Source organism: Crocodylus siamensis, chromosome 1, assembly GCF_052110815.1.
Source record: "Crocodylus siamensis isolate JL-2025a chromosome 1, ASM5211081v1, whole genome shotgun sequence".
Classification (NCBI taxonomy): Eukaryota; Metazoa; Chordata; order Crocodylia; family Crocodylidae; genus Crocodylus; species Crocodylus siamensis.
In genome coordinates this window covers 101,197,146-101,224,171 of record NC_143395.1, presented here as the reverse complement: position 1 = coordinate 101,224,171, position 27,026 = coordinate 101,197,146, and the positions used below count along the sequence as shown (strand labels likewise).

Below are 27,026 nucleotides of genomic sequence, written 5' to 3'. Positions count from 1 at the left end.
TCATTTTTTCCAATTTTTAGTTTTATTGCAATTCTACCTTTTCTTTAAGAAATAAATCCCATATATTGTAGCACATAAATTATTATAAAAAATACATGGAAGGGGAGGCCCCTTTTTAAAGTAAGACATCCAACTTCATATTATCTGGATGTCCATTGGGAGAAACTCCCTCACTGCGTGTAGGGAGCTCAGTTAAAAATTAAACATATCTAACCCCTAAATTTCAGGTATATCCTTTTTTGTCTTGATATACATGATATGCAATAGCCATTCTTATATCCCCCTGTAGTGCAGCAACTCCTTATACTGTCTGTTGCTGTTGCTGACACCCTCAACAATGTGCAATACTTCATCCCATCTTCAATGTTACCACAGAAAACATTTACATACTTTGGCACTCAGTACCACCATACAATGACGTGCATTAGTTCTCCACACTATCCTATAATTATCCTGGAATGAGAAGCAATTAGTTTATAATTATATGGACAATTAGCTGTCTGAAGAGTTTTCAAATGACATTCCCCATATTTAATCAAATAAAGCCAGAGTTGATGACTAGCAGATGAGGGGTTTAGTTTTAATAATTTATATCTTTTCATTTCCATCCCAGCCTACATAAACTGCAGAGTCTTTAGCTGATTTGTTTTGTAACAGAGCAACTTTGAAGACTGGAGAAGTTTCTTTCTTACCATCATCTGTTGAGCAGCTACATTTTGATTTAGTGTAATGGATTATGATTATGTTGGTTGTACAGCAGTTTTTCTGTTGTTATGTTAAAAAGTGCTAGTTCTATATTCAGTAGATTTTATCACCATTACCTTATGATATATTCTATTATAGGAATACATGAAACTTTTTTTTCAAATAATTCTCTCCCTTTTAATTTACTATCTTAAAAAAAGGGAAAACCCCAGTTAATATCAGGCACTACAGCTAGAAAGAAAATTATGCTAAGGTCATATTTACAGATTGCATATGAGAGGAGGAGAGTAGCTGAGTGGAAAATACAGTGATAAAAGGCAAAGTCAAGAAAAGTGAGTTTTAAGGAGGAGGAAAGGGAGGGCAAGTGGTGACTAGATGGAACAGAAGTTTGTTCTAGAAAGTCAGGAAAAATGCCAAAAATGATGTATAACGTTCAGATTATGCTCTTATGCTCTAATATAATTATATACTGCATAAAGTATAGATTATAGTATTATATTGTTATCATATTCCTAATTGTATTTCTCCTGAATTTTACCTGATTGTGGTGAATCCTAGGATTTACTGAGACCATTTAGTATGTTTGAACCTGGCTCATCTGCGCTACGGCTTAGAACATGATAATGTCAGTCTTAGCACTAACATTTTATAAATATGCTTTTATGCAGCTTCCTAGAGTGCACACATCCACTATATGCTTGTTTGATATATTCCTCAGCTGGGCCTTGATTCTCCCTGGATTCCCTAGAAAATGCCAGACCATAAATAATAATAACTGCATAATCTTTCTGTATCAAGATGATAGTGTGGTGTATTGTATCTAGCACAACATCCTTAATTAAGGACAAAGTGCAGTCCTTTGACAGATAATTATAGGTGTCTGAAAATGTGGCAAGAAAAGTAAACTAGTGAAGTTTTACTCAAGGATGAGTGCAATAGAAATGTCAGCAAGCCTAATTAGAGTACATCCAGTGCTGTGTCTTTCTTTTCTTAGCTTGATCAATTGGACACCCCACATGTATACAAACTAGCCCACGGTATGTGGGAAAGGTTACATGATGCTGTTGCTGACTGTGAAAGCTGCATTTCTGTGTTACTCCTGAAAAGGTGGACTTACTCTTCCTAAACTCTATTCCTCTTTGGAATCTAGATTAATAAAATAGATTTCCCTAGAATCAAAAACTTTAATATATGGCAATTTTGATAAGATCCTCAGAGGAACTACCTGATAACCTCCCAGGCCTACACAATAATAAAATTAGTAGCCAAAAAGTTACTTGTTTGGTAATGGAACCCCCTTCCCCCTGCCCCTGATTATATATACTCCTGTGCTCAGAAATGTGAGCACTGATTTCAATCATGCATGTCTTCTATTGGTTGCATTAACTCCACGGCGCATATTCTGTAGCCCTCTTGGGTTTTTGTTTGTGTTACCCTTCAGTTCTTTCTATCCGGACGGAGTGTGCTCTGCCATCATGAAACTTGCCAGATTCGGGTCTGATGGTGATTCTGCGAGGATCTCTAGCTCCAGTAGAGATGTGCACTTCTAGTCGACCCTTGTTCAGGAACACTGCATAATAGGCCTGTAATGTGTAATTAAAACTTGTCACATTTGGAAGGATAGTTTTGCATTTGCCTAAGAACCCAGTAAAGCCTATCCATTCTCCTTTTGTTACACCTGTTCCTCCTGGGTCTAGGAAATAATTTCCCTGCAGATTCCTCCAGAACCCTGTTGGGGACACAGAGACAAGCCATTGCTCTACTTAAGCTATTAACTGCCCCCTCTCCACTGAAAAAACCCCCAAACCAAACCAAACCAAACCAAACCAAAATAACAAAAAAACCCTCAGTAACCTGTTGAAACTGCACTTAGGACTTTAACCACTGAAGATGATGTCTCAAATGCTGCCATCAAGCATTGAGATGAATCAGAAATAGCATCTCTGAAACCAAAGAAGTTACTTTGGATTTATACTTGTGTAAATGAGAATGACTATAGTCCATGAATGTACTTAAATCCTGGCTTCTACAGTGGCAGCCTGGATTGTTGTTAGAGTCCTGGAGGGAGTCTGGATTGAAGAGTGTGAAAAACCATTATTTTGGTTGGTGGCTGAACTAAAAATAAAAATCTGGTTTTTTTTTTTCTTAGCAGGGGAATAAATTAAATGAGCTGTATTATTTGGGAAATTTCAATGAAAGCTGAGAAAATGTGGAAGCAACTGGATTCGCACGAGGATTTAAGCACCAGCCACAAGGAGCTGGAAGTGCCCTGTGAATAACCATTTACTAAAAATAATCTTTCCAACCCAAATCAAGAAAGAGAAGTTTCAGTTTTGCTTTGGTACTTTCAGATTGACTAAGCAAGAACTGTCATGCAGCTTCATAACAAGGAAAATATAAAGAGAAGTTACACTGCAATAGCTGGAAATAATCCCATTAAAATATTTTCCCCCTTTTCATGTACATAAAGAGAAAAGAGGAAAATCTCAGCCCTAAGATTTCTCTGCTTTTTAGTATTACATGACTTGATCCTAAGCCTTCCCTCCACAGAATTACTAATCCGTGCATGAGTTCTGTGTATGGAAGCTTTGCAAAATGATGCCTGTAGTTACTCTGGCAACCAGTATCATGTCATGGAGGATTTGCAGGCTCCATCCCACAGTTACCATAGCAACCAGTTCATATCTGTTACCTGAAGAGCTTGGTAGTGGTGGAAGTAGCTGCCATCCTGAAGTTAATATTATGTGGATCAGCCATGAAAATGTATTGCCCCTGGAGTATATTCTTTTAAGTTCAAGTGTTCTGTCCCAATACAGATATGGGAGAGAACAATGAAAAATAATTCCCCAAACATACTGTGCAAATAAAACAACAAAGACTATTTAACTTTGCCCTTATCTGCTTATGTAGTTTCTGTGTTATCAACATTTAGTTCATTTCCAACAATATCCACATTTTCACTTATATCCTTTACTTTTGAAAGAATTTTTAAGATCGCCGTTATTTATTTATTTAAAAAAAAAGTTGGGGCAGGATATAAATGGTTTACATTAAAAACAAACATGACCAGTGATACAGTTAGTCTATAAGGTGCACCTCTACCTTGTTTTTATCCTGTATCTTCCAGTAGTGGCTCCAAACACCATATTAACATTTAAGGGCCTTATACTGCATTGAAGTCTATGTGAAGTTTTTCGTTTCCAAAAAAAAGCAAAATGGGGCTCACTAATAAGGTGTTTAGTTGGGGCTAAGTGATGTCTGCAATATTTATTTAATTCTTCCCCCTCCCCCAAACAACCACTGTCTGAGTAGTCCTGAGGAGAACCACATAGTAACACTCCATTATTCAGGTCTGATAAAAAGAATGGAAACGAATGTAGTTCACAAAAATAAACCAGCTGGAGTAGAAGCTAAAAAGTAGATGCTGTTGGAGAAATTATTAAGAGAAATTCAGACCGGAACTACAAAAATTGTCCTGCCATTATACCAAAACCTTCCAGCTCCGCTCAGTGTTGCTACATTGTGTAGCCTGACCCAAGAAATGAATTTATGAACTGCTAGAATTATGAAGGCTTCAAATAAAGTCACTAATTCAGTTAACTGTTGATGCAAATATCTCTGAACTTTCATCTTATTTTTCCCCTCAGACATGGGTAAGTCTTATAAAAAAGCACTAGACTTTCACACTTCAGCATTGCCAGCAGATTGAGGGAAGTAATTATTCCCCTCTATTCTGCACTGGTAAAACCACATTTGGAGTACAGTGTCCAGTTTTGGGCTCCCACTCTGAAAAGGATGTAGGCAAACTGGAGAGAGTCCAGCAGAGGGCAATGTTTAGGGAACTGAGGAACATGACTTAAGAGATGAGGCTGAGGGAACTGGGCTTTAGGCTGCAGAAAAGAAGACTGAGGGCAGACTTGGTAGCCTTTAACTCCCTGAAGGGGGTTCCAGTGAGGATGGAGCTAGATAGACTCTTCTCAGTGGTGGCACATAACAGAACAAGCAGCAATGGTCTTCAGTTGTGGCAAGGGAGGTTTAGATTGGATATTAGGAAAAACTCTCTCACTAGGAGGGTAGTAAAGCACTGGAATGGGTTACCGAGAAACGTGGTGCAATTTCCATCCTCGGAGGTTTCTAAGGCCTGGTTCTAAGCCCTGGCTGGAATGATCTACTTGTGGATGGTCCTGCTTTGAGGAGAGGGCTGGAGTAGATGATCTCCTGAGGTCCCTAATTCTTTATGATCCTATGATTCATACATACTTCCAGTAAATGGAATGGACAGAAACAACAAGTTATGTGGAAAAACCCAGCAGAAGCAACAGGTTTTCCAGATCTTCTACATTGTTCTGTACCTGCCCAGTCTGTCTGCGTTTTCTCCTTGGAGGTATGGGTGTCCCACCCATACCAAACAAGATGACCCCAGACTCATTCTTGGTGCTGAAGGACAGGTTGATTTCTGTACCCATATCAAACGAGGCAGGCTGCAGTTCTATGAAACCTGGTTTGGGGAAGCTAACAGTGTAAATGTTCTGCGAAAGGAAAGGGACAAAGAAAATGAATTTGTATGACTGAAAACAAAGTACAAACTCTCAGAAAGATATGTTAAATTACATGTTGTTATGAGATAAAAATATTAAACATCCATTAATTTGTTATATCAGTCATTGGAACAATTCTGGAGTTTTGTGTTCAATGTGAATGAGATGTTTACATAGTTCTGGCCTTAATTCAGAATATCCTGTTGCTTTATGGTTGACTGCTTGGTTAGGTACAGACATTCAAAAAGCCCAAGGCAGAATCAATGTAAGTTATACTGTTTTCTGTAAGCGGCATAGTTAATTTAGATCTGGAATGAACAGAGCACACATTCACCTTTTGGTGGGGGAGGAGATAAATCTTAGATCAGGTTCTGCCATTTTTAAACCAGTCTATGTGTCCCGAACTTTTGTTCTATTACAGTTATAGATCAGTTTCCTATCACTTATATGGGAAAAGTGTAATGTCTGTACCTGGTCCTTATGGTTATTGTAATTGAACTGTATTGTAATTGTTTTGCCTTGAATTAATATGGTGTGTTCTGGTTTTCTTACATTTAAACAGCAACAACTAATGTGAACATGCCCCAGATTCTATTATTTGTCAGATTTAATCAGAATATATTTTACATTAATTATATATCATGGCCACTACATCCATAAGTACTATTGCTTCATTGATGAGCCAAGCTCATGAATGACGTACGCACTGCTCACAGCACAACTGCTTTGCGCACTAGCAGATATTGGCACAATTTAAAGAGCACAGTATGTCATCAAAAAGTGAATGTATCCTATAAGAGATTTTCTGTTAACTGTTGCCAAATTGTGGATCATTCTGTAGGAGGGCACTGGGCTGCGTATGCTCTTTTAAGGGAGCTAGTAGCCTGAGAGGCTGCTTGCAGGTGGTGCAGGGGGCTAATGAGAGACTCACCTGATGGGGAAAAGGGTTCAGACTGGAGTGATATAAGCCTGAAGCCTGAGCTGGTCAGCCAGTCTCTCCCTGGTAGCCACAAGGTGAGGAGCTTTGGGCAGCAGCACTTCTAAAGGAACTGGAATTTGTATAACCAACTCTGCAGAACTGGGAGCAGAGGCAAGTCCCATGGACAGTGAAGGACTGGGTTTTACAGGCAAGTGGCCTTTGTTTTATTTGAGCCCACAAAGGGCCCTGGTGCTTGGGGAAAGCCTAAGCAGGACCAGGGGTCTGGGAGCCCAGATAAGGGGTGGCATGCAGTACCAGAGGTCCAAGAGTCCAGGAAGGGACTGCGTAAAGGACCAGGGGAGTCAAAAGGCCCAAGGGGGGAGGGTAAGTGCATAACTCAGCAACATCACAAAAAGATAACACCCATGAGGCTTCAGGCAAAGTGTAGAGTAGGTATGGAGCCATGCAAAGAGCCCTTAAGGTGACAGGTGCCTGGCAGGGGTATAGACAGGCTGAAAGGGCCTGCTAGTCTGTAGGGCACAGGACTGTGACTGAGGAGACCCAGAAGAGGCCTGGTGGTGACTGACACAGGTTCATACAGAGCCTTCCTTTTATAACCTTCATTAAGAGCAAGATGTGGCAGGAACGATTCAAGGGAAGGGCTGAAGTTGGGCCTGAGCTGGGCAGAGGCCTCAGGGTCACCAGGGAGCATCACAGCTGCCCCTATATCCACGGACCTGCTACATATTCCAACTGAACGTGTAGACAACATGTAGAGAATATCACCCTGGTCAAAACATGAACTATTATTCAAAGCAGATTTGCATTTGGATTTGAAGAATGAAGAAGTTTGGATGGGAACAGATATGCATCTAATAAATGTAAATGATTTTGATATTATTTGGACTGAATCTTTAGTTCTTCCATCATATAGTAAAATCAGCCTGTGCTACTGCATATGCCAAAAAAAGTGCTAGATATTTGGGGGGGGGCATCTACACAAGATGTTTACTGTAGAGGTGACCAATTATCTTTGTAGTAAAGACTCAGCATCTACACATGAGGCCCTGTTAAGCACCAGTAAACTAATAAATGCTGTCATAGTTAGTAATTGAAGACATAGGTACTTGAAGACATAAGTGGTATTGTTTAATACACAGTAATGCACATGTAGATGCTGACTGGGCTGGGTGCGGAATGAGGACACTTTAATGCAGGGGCTGCCTGCTGGCTCGCCCTGCACTGGAGCACCCTTGTGTCCCAGTCAGTCTCTCCATGGGCTGGCAGGCTGATCCCCTGGGTCCCCTGCTAGCTGGGGCTGCTCTGACCTGGCTCAATGTGCTGTGGTCCCAAGCGCATGTGTAAACACAGTGCCTGGGAGCAATAAATTCCAGCATGAACTGCACCAGAGTTTATTGCATTGTGCTAATTGCACCCACAGAGAAAAGAAATTTCACTGTGGGCTCTCTGTGTTCCATGCAATTCTTTCAGGTTGGGAGAATGTTCCCTTTGTCTGGAGAATTAAGGCATTAACCCACTCCCAAACCTAGTATTTGATATTTTTTCAGCTCATACATATTAAAAGCCTGTTCACTTAATTAAAGGTATCAAATTGATACTTACAATTAAAACAAATTATACCACTTATGCCATCACTTATCTTATATTTATCTATCCATTATTATGTACATTTATACATAATATGCCTGTCAATTCAGTGGGTAGCTATTAAAAATAAATGACCTGCAAAGCATTATTATGGGGAACTGATCTGCATTTTCCTGTATCACGATCACCACCACCACTACTATTAATAATCGTAACAACAACAACAACTTGTGTCTGAAATCTTGATGAGATGACTTAGATAGGACACAGACCTGCACAGAGCTGAGATGCCTGATGGAGGATTTGGATTCTAGTGTAGCACATGAATGTTAGGGATTGTTCACAAAAATTTGATGTAGGTCCCATGGCCAAGTGACATTTTTATAGCATTCACTAGGCAGTGCTACACATGCAATTAGTGCACATGAACAAACTCTAGAGTTTATTGCTCCAGAGTGTTTTGCTCCTGGACATGCCATTTGAATGTGCACCCAAGAGCAATCAGCTCCACAGCTTATTCATGCACAGTACATGGAGCCCGGTCACAGCAGATCCAGCTGGCATGGGACCCTGGCACTGAAGCATTCATGTGCCCCAGCCAGCTGGGTCATCATCTACATGTCCACTGCTGGGCATGAAAAAACTCTGGAGCAGGTTAGTACTGGTATTTACAAGTACTACCCTGCTGTGGGAGTTTATTTGTTTCCTGCACCCTAATGTGGGCACATGTATAGACGCTGAGACTTTTACTGTGGAGCTAATTAGTCAGCTCTGCACTAAACATCTCTTATAGATGTGCCCACTGTCTACAAAACCTGGCATCCACAGTGAACCTTCAGGAGACTGACTTTGTGACCAGTCCCAAAAAGAGACCCTTCCTTCAATATCTGATTTATATAGGCATTGTGAACCCTATAGTATTCATTCATTCATTCATTCATTCAAATACCTCTATTCTGTGAAATAGAAGAAAAGGACAGATGGCTGCAATTCAAGATATGTGTGGTTTATTTTCAGATCTGCCACAAACAGCTCTGAGATACTGTACAATCCCTTACAATTTATTTGTACCTAAGACTCCTCATCTATACTGTCGAGATAGTAGTATGGATCTAACATGGCCATGTACAGTTAATCAGTTTCTACCAGGAGAACTGCTAATCTCCAGGAAGAAACCACAAGTATGCAGAAATTCCAGCCTTTTTTCTTGGAGTAAAATGGCCATGCCAGCATAAAAATAACCTGACTATATGAGGTAGAAATCACACCCAGGAGAGTTTTTCCTGGAATACTGAATGTCTATATACTTTCCGCTGGCTTAACTCCTCCAGTGATGAGAAGGACTGGAGCCAGGGGAAAAGACTCCCATACCTGCCAGAGACTAGGGTCATCCCAGTCTAGAGAAAACATGAGGGACAACTGCTCCCTCCCCTCCCATAGACTGGGAGAGGAAGGGAGGAACAGTTACCAACTGTTTCCTACCTGTTATTCATTCTGGAGTCCCTGGTGTGAGAAGCAGGAACGCGGCTTTACCATGCTCCTCTGTCTGCTTAGCTGTTGGGCATTGGGAGTACAGCACAGGGAGTAGTGCCATAAGCCCCATATGTGCTTTTTATACCGGAGTCCTGGTATGTGAAGTAGGCAAAGGACTTTGCACCACTTCTCCAGTCTGCCCCAGGAACAGGGGGATTGGAGCAGTTCAAGCTTCCCCAAACTGGGGTCACCCTACTCTCTGAAGAGAGGGCAACTGAAGATTTACTGTCTATACTGCTCCTTCTGCTTTTACTCTCTGGACACAGACGCAATTATTTTTAATGCAGTTTGTAATATGGGGGACTTTGAATGGGTTCTCAACCTATGCTTGGGAGTCTGAACACGCAATAAATACTATTGTTTGTGAAATACTTTGTGATCCTGTATAGTGAATGAAGTCATACCCATTACATATGAATACCAGAATTTACATAATTACATCTGGGTTTTTCAAAACATGCTCCTAATTTTCCGGAACCTGTTGTCATTAAAATCAATGAATGACTCCCACTGACTTGTGTAAGTTGGAGCAAAAGCTAAATTAGTGCTTTTCAAAATCCCACCATTTCTGAAATATATGGTTAATGTCATTCTATTAGCCACGCCAGACAATATTTTTACCCTCTGAGGCCAAAGCATATACGAGATGGAGAGATGGACTTACCTCCAGTGTGCAGCCTTTGATTATGCCTACGAAATCAGGGCTACTTAGTATATTATATGGTGTTCGTGAAATTTCAATATCTCTGAGGCAACCAGCATATTTCTTTAAATTCACTTCAGGCCTGCAAAAACAATATTAAAATCAAATGCAACATTTTTCCTAGACAAATCTATAGACTTTCTTGAGCAGGTACTCCCACACCCGCACATATACACACTTGTGCATTCATGGTCCCAGAGAGACTTTGTTGTAGTTTTTTAAATGGGTGCATGCACACACTGAGTACATTCTGCCTTTCATCATCCATCAGCTCACAGTGCATTCTGTTTTCCATCATTCATCAAAGGTGTAAAGGGATATTTATCTCATCTCCACTGAGAACAGTCCTTTTTTCTCTGCTTTTTTAAGGAATGCTGTCACCTTTTGTGTTTAAACACAGTGAACTATGAAATAAGTAGGTAGTTGTTCTCTAGGCAAGGCAGAAAGATGCAGGCTGGGAAATCATAACAACAAGGAAAGACCTTGACTGGAAGACAAATGTTTCTTTCATCTGTATGCACACTAGATCTTGATGAAAGAGAGACTTTCATAACTGTAGATGTTTAGGATGAAATATTTGCCAAAAACTGCAAGAATATTTCATTCTGAGTCCTGGATACTTTTTCTGATAAAATAGTTTTTCTTGTTTTGGGAGCCCATCATGTTCACATTGGCTGAGATTCATTACTTAACTATTCCTCATTTTTATTTTTAAACACCATTTTATAAAAGCTATGGTATATTTCAGCTGCAATATCCTTTCCTGAAAAGTCAAAGAAAACAAAGCGCTTGGGTTGTGATCTGGAAACTAATTATATGCCCAATACAGGAAGAGTATTCTAAAGTAATTGCAGAACACCTATGTTATAGTTTACATGGTATTTCAATGACAGGCAAGATGACAAAAGCCCTGAAAATTCCACTATAACCAGCATGCTGGTTATAGATGCTTCTGTTCTGAGGTCACTAAATCAAGCCCCAAGAATTGAGGCTAAGTTTGTACTTTATTACATTCATTTGCCACCAATCTGACAGGAAAAAAAATGTTCCGTGAACTCCACTTCTACTGTAAATAGAAGCCTTTTAAGTCACAATCCAAAAGGAGCAACAGTACTTGTAGTTAATTCACCAATACATGTTATTACAGCCATTGTAGATCTTCACACACTCCTCATAGGACATATGGACAATCTGACCACCCAAACAAAAGAAAAAAATATTCCAAAAGTATCAAAGGAACTAAGATTCAGCACCCTGGAAAAACAGTTTGAATGGTTTTCAAGGATGTTAATTACAGAATTACATGGTTTAACACAGATGATTTGCAACTGTACGTTTTGGAAATGAAAGCCATTCTTTGCATTATAGCCATCTCAGCAAGCACAGCATAGTTTCTGACAATTTTGCATCCTTTATCCAAGTTCAAGTAAGCATCTGATTTACTAAAATCACTCTCCCTGTGCTTTATTTGTATCCATCTGGTTATACTTGCCTTTCACTTTCAAATCTTTTCACCCCCTTTTTTACTGCTTCTTTATAGATTGATCTCCCTGGTAGCAGAGCTGTTTTGCTATTTCACTGCCAGCCATTGCTTTCAATTGCCCAACACAGCCACACTGCACAAATGCTCATATGGTGGATAGTCTGTGGCCTCCACAGAGCATTCCCCACTTTCTCTCACCCCACCTTTTACACTACCATGTCTGGTTTAAAAAATCTGCATTTCTCATCCTACAACTCCTAACTGTAGGCTATGAAATATGTGACTCATCTCCTTCATTCCCTGGTTTTGTAGTTGTATGAATTCCCCAACAAGGTGAAATTTCATCCAGATATTTTCTGAGGTTCACGACTTTTCTTTTCTTTTTTTCTTTTTTCTGTTAAGTTGGAAGTTTGGGATAGTCCAAAGTAAAATTCAGAAACACAAACCAAGCCAAAAGAAACAGGTGGGTTGAAACCAACCCAAAAGGTGTCAATTCCCTGCCCTTAAACCCAAGCTGGCAAGTTCCACACAGATGTGTATCTACTGTTCCTATTGCATTCAGAAATGAAGGTTGCAGCAGTCCCTGCATGGAGGCCCCTGACCCCATGGAACTATACTGCCTTTATGGAGAGTGGAGAGTGGAAGTCAACTTTTAAACACAGCTGGCACCCCATTTTGTTTCTGCAGAACCCCAATATAATAAGCAAAAAATATAACACAGCAGAAATAAGCAGCTGTGTAAAGAAGCTAGAAAGTTGTTTCTGGAGGTGTGTGCACAGCACGCAGCATGACAGCGTTAAGCACTTAGGAGCAGCTTTGCTTGTTGCAGCAGGAGCCACTTGCTGAATTAACAGCCCCAGGGTAACAGCTGGTATAGATAGTACCCACACGCTGCTTCCTGACCCAAGCTGCACTTAACTCATGCAAGTCATGCAGATAATTAATTATCTTTACCTTGCTTTCATACTAGGATAAAAAAGAAAGACAAAACAACATTACTTTTAATTATATTCATTGCAGCAAATAGCATTCCTTATCAAGATTCAGAACATTTCAGATTGAAACAGATTTTAGATAACTCAAGTGGAAACAGATGTTGGGGTAGTGAGATTCTTTTAATTTGTATACATATGCCCCAGACATTGTCAGGCTAGAATAATTAACAATGTCACCCCCCTTCCCAACAGTCTGCCTTAAAATTTAATTTAGATCAATAAACTCTTATTATTTTTTGCTACAATATGTCATGACTAAGAGAAAATCATATCAAAGAAATTGGCAAGAGACAGGTCTGGGACTAGCACTCAGTCTGGCGCATTTACAAAGTCACAGGTACTGCAATGTCTCCTGCTTCCAGCAGCTCAGACTCTCTCTTTGGTCAGGATTTCCTGTAATATGCATCTTGCACCAAGTCATGACTGATGAATCATAGCTGTAGGCAAAATGTTTACTACAGTTTCATGCTTTAGGGTTGTTGGTTGTAGCCATGTTGGTCTAAGGATGTAGGCAGACAAAGTTCATTGGGTGAATGGGATATCTTTTATTAGACCAACTAAATAATTGGAAAAAATGTTCTTTGCAAGTTTTGGGGCACAAACACCTTTTTCAGGCATTGGGAGAATCTGATGGTGTTTTGTATGCTCTCCTTGAAAGAATAGAAGTCAAAATGCAAAATGCAGGTCTGTGAAAATGCAAATACATGGCAGTGAGGATCAGAGGGAATGGGAGACAACAGGTGTGAGACAGGTAGGTTGCTGGGGGAGGGAGGGGGAAGGTTGAGCTGGTGATAAAATGTAGCTAGTAAAATGCAGACAGGTTACCTGGTGTTATCAGGTGGCAGTCAGGTTATAATGTGCCATAAATCCAATGACTATATTTAGTCCATGATTGTTTGTGACCAGTAGATTGATGAAGTGAAGTTTGTAGGCTCATCTACAAAAGGTGTTTTATACATTCCCTTTGAAGATTAGAACTGAGAAACTGGAGAGAGAGCGGCTGTCTTGTGAGAAGTGGGCACCCACCAGTAACTGGGTATTCTTGCCTTTGATAGATTTCTAGTGTGTGTGTTCATTCTGGTGCGCAGTTGTTGTCTGGTTTCTCCTACATATTTTTCATCAGGGCATTCAGTGCACTGGATGAGATATACAACATTTCAGAAGGTGCAGGTGTAAGATCCAGCAACGGTGATGGTTCCGTTGTAGGATATAGTTATTGTGGGAGTGGTGGAGATGTGTTGGCAAGTTTTTTATTGTCCTGCCATGGTCTGGATTCATTTGGTGTGCTTTGTGCCATAGGAAGTTTGATTCTGATGAAGAACTTGGTGAAGTTCGGTGCTTTATGGACGGCACATTATAACCTGCCTGTCATCTGATAACCCCAGGTAACCTGTCTGCATTTTACTGGCTACATTCTATCAGGAGCTCAACATTCCCCTTTGCCCCCACACCTACGTATCTCACACCTATCGTCTCCCATTCCATCTGATCCTCTTTGCCATGCATTTGCATTTTCACAGACCTGCATTTTGCATATTGGCTTCCATTCCACCCAGGAGAGCACAAAAAACACCACCAGACTCTCCCTATGCCTGAAGAAGGGGGTTTATGCCCAAAAGCTTGCAAAGAACACTTTTTCCAGCTTTTTAGTTGATCTAATAAAAGATATTACATTTACCCAAAGAACCTTGTCTATCACAGTTTCATGAGCTCTGCTCTGGTGTACTTGGTTTCCTAAGCAACGACAAAATGGTATATGTACGAATAATTTCTTCACATAATTTGGCAGACACCACTGCATATTGCATAATATAACATGATATTTTATGAGTGAAACAGCTTGGGTCCTTTTATTAGAGCGTAAACTGACATCAGAGGTATAATAAATGAAAATTAGCTAACTAGTACATTAGCAAATATGCCTGTTTTCCCTTTTGACGTGAAGCATCCTACTGATCCACAGATAGGCTTCGTTATGCACAAGGTGATGTTAAGAATGTCATTATGACATGTAGATGAAGCTAACATTGACTAATAGTCTTGGTTTTGTTATAGTTCATCTGCCCATTGAGACACAGAGGGGTCCTTTCCTCTCTAAAATTTCTGAGTGTTCGTTTCAACTTCACAATGGTTTTTCAGGTTATTTAAAAGCACTTATGCCTGTGATCTTAGACCAACATGGTTACAACCAACAGCCCTGAAAAGCACCTATTGCATTCCAGCATATATTTTTTCAATTAACAAATATTAAAGCATATTGAAAATAACATGATCTCTTTGATACATAATAATATTTACAGTGATTGCTTTGCTGGAGTAAGCAGTTGAATATTTGATCTTCAGAAAAAAATATAACCAAGGTTCAGTATATATAAAGCATATTATATAATATTTTAAGTATATTCAGAATAATTCCTGAACACAATGACAGTTTTGAGTAAGAGTTCAAAACTAGAACTTTTGTCCTCAAATGGATTTCAGAGTAACTACAGGCGGAAATATGTTTTACATAAATGCTGATAGTAGTCTGGATTCTGCAGAGGCTTACTCATAAGCAATACTCAACTTCAGTAGGACTACCCATGCGTAACTTTAAATACATGTTTAGGTCAGGGCAGGACAAGACCTCAGTTTGGTCATACAAGTTTTGAGCTGCAAATTGCATTCCTCTCGGAAAGAAAGGAAAGCACTAAGAAAAGCTCAGCTACAATATTGCCATTCTACACAGAAACAGGAGGCTATTTTCCTGGCTCATGCTGTATTTGATTGAAGCAGTGAACAACTTAAGACAGCTTAAGGAATGCAATGGCACTTAGAGAGGATGTTATCGGTCAAGAGCATCAGTGCTTGGTACCTTTAGTCCTTCAATTTAAATAGAATTCACCATTTTCTCATTGCAAGTGAACTGAGAATAAATAAGCATAAAGAATAAAATTATACTTTCTCCCCTTTCTTGCCATAGGCAAAGATGTTATTTTCACCCCCACTTACCTCAGGTTTCTCAGTGTTGGCAATCCACCAAAATATATTTTCTCATCCACTTTCAAGTTAAGTCCAAAGTGGCTTCCTGTAGAAATTGTGGCTATAGTCTCTTCCTGATTTGTGTCTAGGTCTACAATTGATATGTTGGCTGGAAAAACAATTGGTAAAAGTTTTTAAAACAATCTTAAACAATACTGTTCTAATTTGCTCTGTGAAAACCTCAGAAGAATCATTTTTTGGAATGACTGACATTGACTTACAAATTATCAATTATTTGGGCAGTGAGGGGCTGGCTACTAGAAGGAACCCCACCTTTTTCTCTGTTGCTAAAATGCCAAAACAATCCCGGTTATTTTAAAATATATTTTATTCCCAATCCAATTTGGTCTGTTCTCAGTGTTAGTACTTTATTCAGTAAAGCGTGCCAGACAAAATCAAAATGGGACAGATCATTGAAGCTCTAAATCATTGGTTTCAATCCAACCCAGTTCAGCCATAAGCAAGCTCTTTAACATATGATTTCTGTTCAGCATCCCAAGCATAATTCTTTTGATTATCTCAGCTTACATCACACAAACAAACCAAGCAGCTCTTAAAACATAATTTCCACAACTGTTAGAAGGCTCAGCGGTGTCATCAAAGGCCAAAACAGAGTGGATATACAGGCATACTTCCTCCTTAGTGCTCTGCAGTCCTTTCTTAGGTTTATATTTTATAAAATTAAAGGTTAAAGACACAACAGCATTTTTGAAAAACATTCCTAACCTTTGTAATCCAGGTTCAGTCTCAGTGTATGATACACTGCAAATGAATATTTTATGGTTGCTGTGTTTGTCTACCCAGGTACTGCACTGCCAGCATTTAACTCATTACTTTTTAAAGTAGTGTGGGATACTCAGGCTATGAAAGGTGGGGTACAGCATAAAACTAACTCCTTCTCTATTAGAAACTATGTCGGCTTTTTTTTTTTAATGAACTTTGAACAAGATCAGGGTACTGTTTGGGAAAAAAAAAAACATTTTTACTCAAATGTATTTTTGAAAGTAATTTAGCCAGCTGCAAAGGAGAATTATGCCCAGAAATTAAGCTACTGGTTTCAAAAGAAAATCATAAAAGACCTGTTTGACACTGCAATCAGGCACATCTCACCTAAGCCACCTGTAATCTAAGCAAAAGAAGTTGCTAAATCACTTTCTTCCAGAACTTTTTAAACCCAGCAATTTTATACATCATCTTCACAGTGATTAGATGGTTAGCTGTACTTGGTAGGGTAATTAGGAAACTTAAGGTGTTATCACTATAGGAACTCACCTTGTTTTTGAATTCTTGACAAGGTGAATGATTTCCATTTCCCATCATTGTGCTTTTGGTTGCTGATAGCAGAAGCTGTACCTGAACCCAGGTCATAGCTAACTTTTATGCGCCCATCACTGAGCTCTACACTCATGAAATCTTTCTGTTAATGAAACAGATTAGACGCATGATTTAGACATGCTGAATGCTGATTTCTGTTCTGATAAGCAATATTTGACATTAAGCAATTGTTCCATTTTCTGAGTGACACTATAAAGGTATATTTTAAACATGTGAAACTACTCGGGCATTTGATGTCTGTAACTGCAGTACTCTGAAGTGGGCTGTCAGTGAGTTGCTTTCTTTACTACCTACCTGCTCAGGCAGGTCACCTACTAAACTGGTGGGTTGTCCTTTATATTTGTCTTGTCAGGCTGAAGGACAGGCTATAGCCTACAATTATCTGAAAACTACACTTATCTTTGAGGGTACTCCTGAACTGCAATCAGGAGATATGATTGCAGTGTGAGTAGACATGTCTGAGCCAACTTTAATTTACTGAGCCTGGTGAGCAATAGCAGGAAAGAGGTGGTATGGATTCTAACAGGTAATGTCCCCGAGATAGCACAGTGCAGTGCAATTTGCTGTAATTCTAGTCAACCTCAGGTGTTGATGTCTAAATTGCAAGTACTGGTGGATGACTGGAGCTGTAGTATAATGAACTACAAAAGCTGAGGCAGACAGTGGCTAGAAGAATTGTTAACCTATTAAGGAGTCAGGGATCTGTGAAAGACAGGATTTAAGAAATGGGAGATTACCGCCTCAGGGGCATTAGTCCTTCTGAAAAGTTTAAGTCTGTCTTGTTCATGGACTGTTCTGTAAGACCGAGGCTTTTTATTCTGCTTTCTACAATTAAAAGAAATGTTTGGAGTGGTGAAACATGAACAATACTTGGATTAAGCAAAAGTGTGAGAATGATTATATTTATATACATACTCAATTTTGGGAGAGGAGAAATGGGAACATTTGATAAAACCTGAACTACAGATACCTACTCATGTCTATTCCCAAATCACTAGGGCAGGGATTCTCAATGATTGTTTCCTACTGTGAGACCACATTTTCAGAGGGAGATTATTTTATGAACCATTCTGCCATGTCTAGAATGACCAACTGTGGCATGATAAACCTAATTGCAATTTTCTTCTTCTTCTTCTTTTTAAGTATCACTATCACATGTTGTTGACTGACTTTTAGTTTCTCTATTGTCAAGATGCAGGGCAGCAGGCAGGGTAATTAGCCCTGGTTACCTGCATGAATCCAGCCTAGACCCCTGCTGCTGGCTCCTTATCTTAACCACTCCTGATCCCCCACCTGTGATATTACTGTCTCCTTATGGTGTCTGCTCCTGATTGCCTGGCTCATGAAACTCTAGTGTCAAGCTCCACAGTAACTAGTCACATCCCAGTTCCAGCCTTACTGTTGAGGAGCACCCCAAGAGCATCATAGGCTCTCCTCATCTGTTACCCCAGAGCCACGCAAGGTTCTCCATGGCTGTGACCCCAGAGTCTCAAAGGCCTCAGAATCATGTCATGTCCTCAGAATCTTGGAAACTTTAAAACCTGAATTCTTACAATCCTGGTCCTGAAATGAGCTATAGGGAGAAGGTTACTGCCAGAAGTCAGAGCAGCAGGTAGGCTTATTAGGGCCTCAGTGCCCAGAGAGCTACTCAGCAGATGCCTCTATCTAGCTCCTGTCTCCTGTCTGAATCTTTGTTCTTAGTTTCTGCCCATTGGTTCTTTGTTCCAGACTCCAGCCACTGTCCCTGATGACATGGCTTGTGGATTCAGTGTGGACCCCTTTTTCTTATTTCTTGCCTAGTCTGCTCCAGCTCTCCTGTCTTGTGGCTTTGTTGGGATTCTGGCTTCATGATCTTGCTTGCTCCTGACTCCCTAGCTTTTGTATGAATCTTTAGTATTAAGCCCCAGGGTGACCACCGCCACCATGGTCATAAGCCTGGCACCTGTCCTGCCAGTTGTATTAGGCATAAATACTCTCTTAATTATTACTTTATTTTCCCCACCACTCCTTTTGTCCTTTAGTACAGTCCTTAGATGTATCTATCATTTCCCAGGCATGATTTTGGTAATTTGTACCACTGGAAACTTGGGGAGGATCTAGGCCTCATTGAAGTCAGTGATAAAACTCCTGTTGACTTCAGCTGGGTGAGGATGAATTTAAATATGTGCACTTCACAACTCCCCTCACTCACATACCCAAACTTAGGTCAGTCGATTAGAATACTTCTGGTGTCATGTACCAGTCATTTCAGACTCTTCAGCTCCTGTGCCACAAAACCCTCTTCCACCACTGAAGAATCAACCACCATCTTAAAAGTACATACTTTTAAAGAAAAACTTTCAGTTCTTCTTGTGAACTCAGTCAGCTCCACTTATATACATATCAGATAAGACCATAGCTTCCTTAGTTGCAGAACACAATAGAAATCTAAGTGTTTGCCTCACGTTTACATTATTAATGAACACTGGTTATCTTCATATTAATTGAATACATAAACCTCTTTAGTGGACAGCATCTTCAGCTCTGCTATCTAGTTTGTAATCTAACTGACCATAATAATCGATAGCAAAAATGGTTAAGGGCTTAGCAGGTCTCAGAGTGCTGGCATTAGAAGCCTTGAAAATGACAGGACTGGCTAGTTGCAGAGATGCTAGTATGACAGTACTGACAGCAGTTGACAGCAAGCTATTCTCTAGTTAATGAGTGTATGTATTCACTAAGTAAGGGTAAGCATATAATCTGGGTAAGTGCATACCCTTTTCAGGCTGAAGGATATGCACTTAAAAGGAATGTGCTGTCCTAGAATTCAGCCATCGCAAAATAAGAGTAAAACCTCATGAGAAGGGGTTTTTTTGTTGCTTGTTTTTTTTTGTTTTTTTTACCAAGTCCTGTGTGGCAAGGTACATCAGCAGAGCACTAGAAGCGAAGGTCTTGAATTTGAACATGACCATGGAGACATTGGGATTCCAGCGGATTGGACGGCTCACCATAGCATAACCATCTCCATCGAACTGAACTGTTCCCTCACTGTCTGCCACCTGTGGGCTAGAAAAGAAGGACAGTCCTCAGCTTCCAACCAGTCTTCCCTATTTCTGCATGTGAAAAAGGAATCTGAAGAGATTTTGTTTTTATACTAACACAGTTTGACCCCTGAACCTTAAACACAGCCCATGAAATACTAAACAGAGATGTTCGAGGGGGAAGATCAGGAAACTGATACAAACTATGAAATGTACAATGACAGACATCTCATCTTAATCATGGAAAAACAGCCAGATAAGGTGGTACTCCACTTTTTTTCAATACCTCAGAGATCAGTACATGTACCAAGGATGTGGGAGGATCAAAGTTCAATGACCCCCTTAGCCTTAAGGGTCTCAAATTCACACCTTTTTCCTTCCAGGAAAATACTCTATTTGCTAAGCTATAGATTATTCTGGGTGGTGCACTTCCAACTTTTTTTTGAAAGTGTCCCCAAAAAGAATTGAAGACTTATTCAATCAAAAAGAGACAACATGACTCTCCTGCTTGGAGGGAACATGACACCCAGTACAGATCCTCCCTAACCACAAGAATCTCAAGTATCTCTGCTCAGCCAGGAGCCTTGACTAACAACAGGCCTGCTAGTTCTTGCTATTTTCTAGATTCAATTTTGTAATATACCAGGTTTCCACAATGGGGAGGCTGACACCCCTTCAAGAAAGGAGGAGTATATAGAAGACACCCACAGAGCCCATCCACCATCCTAGATCCCACAAATTTTGTGATATAAGGAAAAATGACCTATTGGAGCTCAAGACTTCTAGGGTGAGTCCAATCACAAGACCTTCCCTCTGGAAAGCGTCTGGTCCAACAGTTATTTAAGGGTTTAAAATGAAATAGTTCTTGGATGAAATCTACAACTAGTGCTTAGAGCTTCCTTGTTCCCAGGAGAGTGACCTAATCACTGACTTAGAAAGTCCTGGTCTCTTTTCTTTGGCCTTATGAATATTGAACCTAGGTCTCTCACTTCCTGGGAAAATGCTCTGGCCCCTGAACGATGGGATAAAAGGGATCACTACCATGGGCCCCTTTCATGGCCTTGGAGTTAGGCACATAAGGTCCCAAGAAGTGTGGGATTGAAGGTCCATTTTATGTTCAGCATTTCCTGTTGGCTAGCTTAGGTGAGTCTATGACCCCCTCTACATGTTACATGTATCACACAAATAACCGGTTAATTACACAATTACCTTGAAACCAATTACAAATGCAAAATACTTATCACAATAAAAAGCTCCAACCAGCTGTAACATTACACCTTGAAAATGTACACTAACTTTATAGTTTAATTCACCACTGTGGTAGGAGGATTGCCCCTTTTGTGATCCTCCTACCATGGATGTTTCATGCACCATTGGGGTGGGGAGATCACTGCGGTGGTGATACCTTGCTCTAGGGGGCATGGGTGCCCCCATGGCTGGGAGCCCCTCAACTAGGGTGTGTGGAGATCCCAGCTGTGGGAGTTTGCTTCCCCCAGTGCATTGTACCAGCAAGAGTACAATCCACAATTGCACCTCCTGCCATGCATGTGTGCATTAGATCCTACCATACCTCTATGTGTAGAGGGGGCCTATGTATTAGCTCTCATGAGGAAATACCAATCAGAGAGTGTCTAACTGTCCATAAGCTGAGGTTAGGCATATAACCCAGGGTCACAGATTCCATTCTAGGAGGCAGAAAGCATTTCCAATGCTGAAGTCCCTTTTGTGAATCTAGACTCTAGCCCTTACTTTTCTTTTGGCCTGATCCAAAGCCCATTGAAGTCAGTAGGAATTTTCCTGCAATTTAAGTGTGTTTTGCAACAAAGCCTCAGGCCACAGTACTCTCCCCATTTGTCTAGAACCCATTAAGGTATGATTAACCTTATTCTTTAAATGAATTAGACGGTATCTCTTTTGGCATTCTTTTAACATCATTTTTAATAATCCCTTTAATTTTATGAATTTTGTGCACTGTACTAATGAAACTTACAAGGCTTGTTGTGGGCTGTTGAAGATCTTTGTATTACTTGCTCCACAACATAAATGTGCATTGTCACAAACAGTTTATAAAGAAGAGTGAAAAGCATAAGAAGCAGCCAGTTCATTGCTAACCTGACAGCACATCCTTTACAGTCACCTTCAGTTTCCCTGAAATTCCACAGTCCTATGGGCTTGCTGTCCAAGTATGTTTCACCCATACAGCCATTGAAGGTAGTGATTCTTACAGCATCTGACTTCTGCAAATAGGAAATTATGGAGCTAGTTAGAATGTAGTTGAAGTCATCCATTATCTTCAAAACATAATGTGGAATGGACATGACAAATACTGCAAGTGACTGGAGTTTTTTAATGAAACATCATTCTTGTCTGACAAACCCTTTTAAAGAACTGGAAAGCTTGTAGTAGTACAGGAAGGCAGATTATGAGACTGGGGAGAAGGTAGAGGAAGGAGGCTTTTTGGTTCTCCCCGTGGTCTTACTGCACAGTTTGCCTCCCCAACCATTATGATAACTAGCATCCTTCACTTATGGAAGGCTAGGCCCTTTTTTGGAGTCTATCAGTGTTTTTTCTTAGCTAATCATGGATAAGACAAACAACCTGTCTCTACAGTATTTGTAGTCCTTGAAGGTCTGGGAAGGGAAGGACAGGAAACTGAACCAACATCTTCCAAGCTGAAAGACTGACTGTTAACCCACTTAGCAAAACATGGGGAAAACCCGATTTTAGATTTACCAAAAATAGGGATGGTCAAACAAAATTAAGCCCCCACATACCAAAACCCACTAGGCTAGGTTTCTGTAGACTATCTAGGGCCTTTCTCATTTGATTTGACAATGTACAGAATTGTTCATCCTTCTAGAATTATATAGTTTCATTTTAAATTATACTTCATCAATATGAGCTGATTTTAAATGTACAAACTTAGCAATTGACACACACAAGCACCTGCTGTTTTCTCAGAATATTAAGAATATTAACCTGAAGAATATAGAGAAGAGCAACTTGAAAACTTTCAAACAAGAGTATGACTTGAAAGATTTAATGCATTGGTGATATTTCTCAAGGTAATTGTAAATGTTTTAATTAGCAACAAGTATGAACTTAATGTCACTTTTGAGAATTTCATGTCTAAGCATCATATTTTTCTACTCAAGTAAAATGATAAATGTTTTTTAAAACCAAAAAGGAACATTTAAAAAAAATAAAGAACTCTGCAGAGGCACAGACAAAAAGGGATTTTGTATTATATCCCAGGGCAAAGCTTCAACTCTGTCTGATCACGCAGACTGTGACCCAGTGATATGAAACAGTAGATCTGAGAGACAGAAAGTGGTTTTTAAAGTATCATTGACCTTGTTAAATGCCCAAGGAGATTCAGCATTTTATACAAGCTGCTCAGTGAAAAGATAAGAGTTTTTGTAGGACTTCATCTTGTGCATTTAACAACTGCACATATGGTAACAACCAAACTTATTTCAAGAGAAGGAAGCAAATTTAACATGTTTTTTCTTTTTAACGCAGAGAATTTCCTAGAACATAGTACAGGCATTGAAAATGTTGAGAACCCAGATTCTCAAAATCAACCAGTTACACAAGGCTGGTTAATAATTTATTCTGGCTGCCTGGGTGAAGGACCAATTTTCAGGTAGCGCCATTGGTTATGGATAAAATGGGTTCTGTTAAAAAAACAAACAAAAAAAAAACCTTTCCAGAATTTTCATTCTGATTGGAAGCTGGTATTTTAGTGCATGACTTGTTGGGGCTTGCTCTAATTCAGCAGAAGAGTTAAGCACATGCTGGAAACTGGGGATGTACTTCACTGTTGAATTTCTTCCACTGTATATTTGCCTCATTGTATACTTCCCACGTGCTTCTCAGTAATTCTTTCCATTTAAAACACTTTTAAGTGTCAGAATCTTTATTCACTATTGACACTTCTTTCTACCCAGTAATTCTATTGTAATTGTTTTAATCTTTGGTTTATGATGCTCCACGTATAAGTTATTTCTGTTAGTTGTTCACGTAGCATATATGTTAAGCTGCATTTTAAAGGAAAAGGATGCTGTAGTAATAGAAATGTTATTCAAGCATTAACAATAAAATTCATTATAAAGGAAATCTATAAAGCAAACTGGATGCATCTACATGTGCTATTAATGTGACAAAATAAACCCTGGTGTAGTTTGTGCCAGAGTCAACTGCTCCTGGGTATAGCATTTACACATGCGCCTGGGACCACAGCACTCTGAGCTGGGGTGGAGCAGATGAGGGCTCACAAGGGGCCCCAAGGGTCAGCCTTGGGCTCTGGGTAGTGGCGTTGGGTGGCGGAGGGCCTGGCTAGGGTATTAGGGTGCTACAGTGGAAGACTGGGCAGCAGTCAGCCCTCACACTTTAGCTTCCTTGTACCCCAGCCAGTCCCTGTCACCATCTACACCTGTATGTTGGCAGAGTAAATTACTCCACCATAGGATAGTATTGTCCACAATGGCATTGTCCACAATCCTGTGGCAGAATTAATTAATTTACTATGCCCTAATACCAATGCATGTGTAGACTGTGATGCTTTATGCAGAGCTAATTAGTCAACTCTGTAGTAAAGTCCACATGTAGATACACCCACTGTAAATTAAATCAAAATTTATATTGTGGAAGGTAATGATTTGATATATGATTATTTAAGTCTGTTGTGTTGATAAGTTGAAAATGCAACTGCAATTATTAAGTATCATATTCTGGTTGGAATATTGAATAACAATAGACATTCTGGAGAAATACTACTCAGAATATTGCAATCAATAGATCCCAATAAAAGTCGTAGGTAATAAAATGAATATCAGTTCTCTGAGATTTATAACTTTTAAATGATCTTTTGTTTAAAGAAAGACCTATACAATTTTAAAGGATTGTTCAGAAGTTAACACCACACACAAATATTATTCAATGTAATGAACTCCTTTATAATGGCATATTTTCACAATGGCAGTGATTTTTGCTTTAACATAGCTGCAGTGAAAGCTGTTGCAGCATTGCCCCAACTACCCCCAGAATCTCTATACTTCCTAATTCAGACATAAAAATTTGTTTCAAGCTAGTATTTAAATCGAAGGTTCAGTCCCAGAGTAACACTTCCCCACCAACTTTAGGTTAAAATATTTGTGGGGACATTTTAAAGCTTTAGAGCTGTGTAAATACAAAACGAATAGATGTTTGCTACATTTTGTGCTTGATTCACTTGATTTAACTCAAAAAGGAAATCTGAAATGAATTAAAATCAAAACAATAACTTTTAGTTTTTAATTTTGCCCTGATGCTTCCCTCCCTTTTCACTTTAGGGTGAACTACTTGTGGTCAACAGGCCGAATGAGGCCGGCAAGTAGCTTCTTGAAGCTCAGTGATTTTCAAGATTTGCAAGAATGTAAATGTTAGATTATTTTTTTTAAGTATTCAATAAAGAATCTTGAAATTTAAATAGGTGATATAATTCCTATTAAGTCAATGGGATTTAAATAAATGCATAAAGCTAAGCATACTCTTAACTGCTTTTCTGAATAGGAAGGACTCAAGCATGTGATTAAATGATTACCTGAATCAGGATCTTAGCTAGTTATACAGCTTTGAAAGCTATGAACTACCCTCATTGAACTCAATGTAGTGTTTACTTTGAAGCCCAACAAAGAGTATTTATTGTTGAATATTATAGCAGAAATATACTTGTTAACCTATTTATCCCACTTGGTTGAATTCCACTGAAAACAGAAATTAGAAAAGTACTGTGTCATGTACTGTCAGTTAGTACATGACTCTAGAACATCACCAGATCTTACACACTCTCACACTTCCTGAAGGACCACAGTATAAGAAAGAGATGGCTTGGATAAGACAGTGAGCTGTTGTGCTCCATAGCCAATATGAATTGGCAAAGGCCAAGGGACTGGTGGCTGGGCAGGACTTATTCTGTATCTGGCTTTGGAAGGCTCAGTACTCTCTTCAAGTTTGAAGCAGCATCTGTACTTTCAGCAGCTGACAGATTATTATTTTCAGCTGTTTCCCTGTAAGGACTCTTGTTTATGGTTCACAGGAGAACCAAATGTCTTTGTCCTGGCTAGGAAAGCAGGAAGATAGAGACTGAGATAGATTTACAGTTCACAGTTGCCAGGGTAGCAGGGGAAGAGAGGGTAAACAAAGATAGCTGTTTATTCCTGCAAGTTCCCCGCCCCCTTCAATGTTTCAGTGAATTTGCCACTCCTACATTCAGGGGTATCAAGGTTCCTGGCAGAGTTTAAAGTATCCACTGGGGGAAGCCCTTCAGCTCTCCTCCTGTTCCTGCAGTGATCCCCTGCACCCAGCAGCCCAGTCAAAGCTGCTGGGTGTACGGTTTTGACAATTTTCAGCCCGGCTGGGACAGCCTCCATCCGGAACCAGAGTCAGGGCTGTCCCAGCTGAGGCCAACAGTCAGCTGATTGTCAGCCCAAGCCCAGACTACACTGAAAACAGTTTGAGTCCCCAGTGGCATTCCAGAAGTCAAATGACAATCAGCTGATTGTTAGCTGAGCTGGACTCATGGGCACTCTTCAATTTACTAGTGCAGGAGGCAAGTAGTCATAGCACAATTAGGAGCTAATCCCTCATTCCACAACCGTGCCTCCTGACATATATCTGTGGCATGCCAGGAGGCATGCTTGTTGGGACTGGGGATCAGATCCCATTGCACCATTAAGTGAAAATGTGCCAAAAACTTATGGTACTACCCTGCCCTACCTTCTGGACTTCAGACTAGCATCGCTAATTACCTCACTTGTACAGAACTGCATAGCAATGGATCTGATCAAATAAAAACCCACAATCAGGTCCACAAATCTTCCATAGGGTTTATGGATATTTTCTTAGTTATAGCTGGACTTTAAGCAATTGGTTTAAGGAAAGGGAAAGGGAATCTAGATTTGCAACAGATACTCCATCTGTGTCCTTTGTCTTTATATGTGTCTGTGTTTATGTAGGCATGCATCCTACAAAGTACTATGTGAACTTAATTCATTCTGTACAAAATAAAGTATAGCAAAGGTTTGCATCCTACACCTATTAGAGCTGTTCATAAATGGAATTTTGTTTAATTGGCAATTTTGACATTTTAATGTTTTGCTTTTGTTCCAAAGAGTGAAAAGATA

The 27,026-nt window shown here is 39.8% G+C and overlaps 1 protein-coding gene across 1 annotated transcript in view; it reads right to left on the bottom strand.

The window, feature by feature from the left end:
- LAMA2 (laminin subunit alpha 2) overlaps positions 1–27,026 on the bottom strand; it is a 437,413-nt gene that overhangs the window by 27,174 nt on the left and 383,213 nt on the right. Inside the window, exons 50-56 of the mRNA XM_090032537.1 lie at positions 21,973–22,097; positions 19,723–19,885; positions 16,778–16,922; positions 15,476–15,614; positions 9,968–10,088; positions 5,058–5,234; positions 2,140–2,288 (exon numbers count right to left, since the gene is read on the bottom strand). Coding sequence (XP_089888663.1) covers positions 2,140–2,288; positions 5,058–5,234; positions 9,968–10,088; positions 15,476–15,614; positions 16,778–16,922; positions 19,723–19,885; positions 21,973–22,097 — 1,019 coding nt within the window. The remainder of the gene's footprint in view (positions 1–2,139; positions 2,289–5,057; positions 5,235–9,967; positions 10,089–15,475; positions 15,615–16,777; positions 16,923–19,722; positions 19,886–21,972; positions 22,098–27,026) is intronic.